Source organism: Echiichthys vipera (genome assembly GCF_963691815.1).
Source record: "Echiichthys vipera genome assembly, chromosome: 18".
Taxonomy (NCBI): domain Eukaryota; kingdom Metazoa; phylum Chordata; class Actinopteri; order Perciformes; family Trachinidae; genus Echiichthys; species Echiichthys vipera.
The window spans coordinates 15,604,923-15,608,823 of NC_139843.1; the positions used below are offsets into that span (position 1 = coordinate 15,604,923).

The 3,901-nt window shown below is 40.8% G+C and overlaps 1 protein-coding gene across 1 annotated transcript in view; it reads right to left on the reverse strand.

Moving 5' to 3' along the window:
- The window catches only part of dlx4b (distal-less homeobox 4b), a 3,593-nt gene extending 275 nt beyond the window's left edge, over positions 1–3,318 (reverse strand). The window contains exons 1-3 of the mRNA XM_083932477.1: positions 2,743–3,318; positions 1,733–1,926; positions 1–262 (exon numbers count right to left, since the gene is read on the reverse strand). The exon at positions 1–262 is cut by the window's left edge and continues 275 nt beyond it. Of these exons, the coding sequence (XP_083788603.1) occupies positions 2–262; positions 1,733–1,926; positions 2,743–3,064 (777 nt within the window). The 5' untranslated portion in view covers positions 3,065–3,318 and the 3' untranslated portion in view covers position 1. The remainder of the gene's footprint in view (positions 263–1,732; positions 1,927–2,742) is intronic.
- Between the last annotated feature and the right edge of the window lie 583 nt (positions 3,319–3,901).

Here is a 3,901-nt window from a genome sequence, read left to right on the forward strand (position 1 = left end):
CTCACATCATCTGAGACCTGGGCACCGCGTCCTGATGAGGATGGTGGTGGTGGTTTGGATACCAGTGTCCAAAACTGTTCATGTAATTGTTTGGGTGCATCTGGGCTCCTTTGTTCGCCATGGCGACGTCCCAAAGCTGGGGCAACCCTGGTGAGCAGGGGGAGATGGAGCTGGTGCTGTGGAGATGTTCCCCCTCTGATCCGCTGCCATGCTTCATGATCTTTTTATACTTGGAGCGTTTATTCTGAAACCATATTTTCACCTAAAAAAAAGAGAGAGAGAGAGAAAATGCACATAATTGCAACTGCGGTTAACAATCAGAACTACTATAAAGTTATTTATACCGCAAATGGATTTTTATTTACATATTTCCCCCACAAATAAACTCAATACACTCTTCAGAATTGGCGTCAAGTGGATATTGTGAGCAATAAAACCCTCAAAACTCTCATCTTCTTTGTTGTTTTTGTAAATCCCAGGCCTACTGCTGGTGCATTGTTAACCACGCAGCCTCACGGCTGAGTGGCACCCGCAATCCTTTAAAACTGAGCTCATTGTTCGCTGCTTTATGAGGCCAATGGTGCATGAGTGTGTCAGCAACAAGTCGAGACTGAAAGTGCTGTGAAATAAAAAATAAAAAACAGCCTCAAATGGCGCTGTGGTAGGTCACTGACAATTTCTGCTGATTCCAAAATAAGATGGCTATTTTTTTTTTTTACACAAGAACAATGGTGGGAATATTCATGAATCGCATCTAAAAGCTTAAATGAAACACTCCATAAACATCTGGGCAACAACAGCACGAAAGTCAGCATATAGCTGGGAGATGAATGTTGAGATTGAGATGTAGCTCAGATCACAGATTCTTTTGTTTATCTTATTTTGAAACTTCAGACAAAAGTCAAATAACCTTAAATGTGAAGACCTCTTTTTTTGTCCCGGTTGAGAATGACAAACTGACAGCGACACGTGCACCTGTTTGTTTCCGTAATATGTTTACACATGCGCGTGAAATGATTCCCATGCTGGCCTTTTCAAAATTTCAACTTTTACCAAACATTTAATTCATAAAATTCGCGTGAAGACAAATTTAAATAAATACAATTAAACACATAAATACATTACATTTAAGCTTTTAAGGAACTCGTTTAATTTCCGTATATTCTAGCCTATAGTAGCTTATTGCAAAACACCCCTAATTTTGCATACCTGTAATATTATAATTACTATATTATATGTTTATGTTATAATTTCATACCTGCGGTCGTGCTGCATTCACTCAGAGCACTTCAAGGACCAGGACTGACAAAGGAAATACAGCCACGAAATTAAGTACAGTAAATAAGGCCTGCATTAAAGGATCGAGTTACAACTCACAACAAATTGATTTCCTCTTCATCTCCAGAAGCGCCGTGATCCTTCACAAATAAGAGGTTTCCCTTTCAAGTGTTGCAACTTCTTGTTTCTCTCAGTAAAATGTGAATTCAGTCTGTTTTAACTGAGATTAATTCAAGACTTTTAGGTAAAACATATAGTAGTTCTATTTCAAAGCCACTAAATGCTAAATATTGCAGGCCTGATATTTTAGGTTGTATATTAACGAGATAATTGTGCACAGCCTTCTTAAATACCTTCACTGATAATAGGCTAATATAGAGCATACATATTTGACCCCCCACACTCAACATTTCCCCTGATCCACCCAGGACAGCTGGGCGAGTTAAAGGCCCACCTGAGTTTGGGTGAGTCCCAGTTTGGCCGCCAGGTCGGCGCGCTCTGGTAAGGCCAGGTACTGGGTCTGCTGGAAGCGTTGGTGCAGAGCCTGCAGCTGCAGACTGGAGTAGATGGTCCGAGGCTTGCGGATTTTCTTCCCCTTGCCATTTAGACGAATATCCCTGCTCTCAATCGCAGTGGACTTCTCTCGATCTTGTAAATTAAACAGGGAAGAAAATTAGATTAAATAAGCCTCGTTTTGATTCATAATTTGCAATAGTATTGCCTAGACACAAATATATAATATTTGAGCAGAGTTTCAGCTTTTTCCTGATTTCCATTAAAAAAAAATCTACAATCTCAAACAACAAGAGAGCACTGGTTCAGTGGAAACAGGAAATAAAGAGCCTGACAGGCCCCACATTGCATATCATAAACATAACAGTTTCAGGGCTTGAGAGCCAACAAATAGATAAGTTAACTGTTTATTATCTGACTATCATATTTAAGCGTCGCCAAATCCCCTGGCTATAAACGGCCTGTTTATAGTTTTATTAAATGACAGCAATGAAATGACTGCTGTTTTCTGGAACCGTTTTGTAATGAGGGTAAAAAGTGAGTTCCTGAGGTAGGCCCAGGCTACGTGGGCCATAATTCGACTTACCCACACAACATTATGGTCAATAAAATTAATGACACCATCTACATTCATTATACAACATGAGTGGTAAAGAGGCAGCGTCCCTGGGAGGCGGTAGTTGAATGCTAGGCCTTGTTTGGACATGAAAATGCCTGCTGACGTCCAGGCCTTAATTAAACTTATGATAAAACATATTATATATAACGGGAAAAATATCTATCACTCTTTATTCAATAAACCTTAAAGCGAATTAGTTATATCATTATTACAGTGAGAATAAAAGGGAAGTTAGCGCCCATGTGCGTAATTGCGCATGGTGCCAAATCAGAATTTTATAGTCATTAATGATACAACAGTTTAGTCCGGCTCGATTTGACTTTCTCACATACCTGTGTGCTCTAATCTGCTGTGGGCCACACTGCTGCTGTTGCTGTGATTGCTGTGCTGGTAGGACATGTAAGCAGACGGGGGATGCGTGTTCACCGCGCCGGGGTAGGCGTAGCCCAAAGAGCGGCCATAGGACGCGCTGCCAGGAAAAGGACTTTCGTGCTGGGAATGCCCAGCAGCATGCAAGCCATGAACGGGGTAAATGTGAGAGAGTCCGGAGGAGTGCTGCTGGTGCGCCGGATGTCCGTGGCCGAACTCTAGGAAAGCCGATTTGGAGGGATCTGAGGCATTCAGACTGTCAGGCATGAAACCCATAGACATCATTAGCTAATACGCGAGTCCATAAACCCGTCGCTCTGAAGAGGGTTTCATGAGTTCTGTCGGGCAGCGAGGAAAACTTGACACAAATCCACACTTAAGTCCGATGCTTTGCTGGTGAAAAAAAGTCCCCCGCAGTAATGAGTTACAGCGAGCATGTTCACAAAGTGTTTAGGAGGCAAACATCGAATAAAAGCGAAAGGGATCTTCTTTACATCATTGGGGGAGCTGACATGGTTCTTCAAACACCTCCTGCCTGCAGAGCCTCAAACATACTGCCTTCCATCTGCGAGCTCTCTGATTGGTCTTCAGCAGCCAGCTGTCACTGGAGCTCCACCATTAACTTCATTAACATATGATACAGGATGTAGCTCTGCAGCCAGCAGACCTCTATTAAGATTATGAAATGATTTGGTCATATGTGGAAACTTTATTCCATCCTATGTTAGAATGCCATTAAGTTCGTTTATTTAATCAAATACAAATGTGTTACAGCGCAGATCTGACCTGCTTTAGGGGATGGAAAAAACGGCTTGATAGATTTATTTCATTTATCAGGGCGAGCATTTTATTTGTTATTGTGACAGTTCAATTAAGTTAAATGAGGAAATGTTTGATAATTACGCCAAAAATATGCGTAATGCCCTTTTATATATGTTATAAAGGGAATTGACAAGTGCAATAGAGCCCATATAATAGCTGGATCGTATCTGGTGTAAATAACTCAAATACATTTTACAAGAGATTTTACATTGTTTTGGGTTTGAAGTTCATGTGCCTAAAGCAAAGTTTATATGAAAACATTTTTTATCATATGTAATAACTCGCCAATTTTATTAGTTG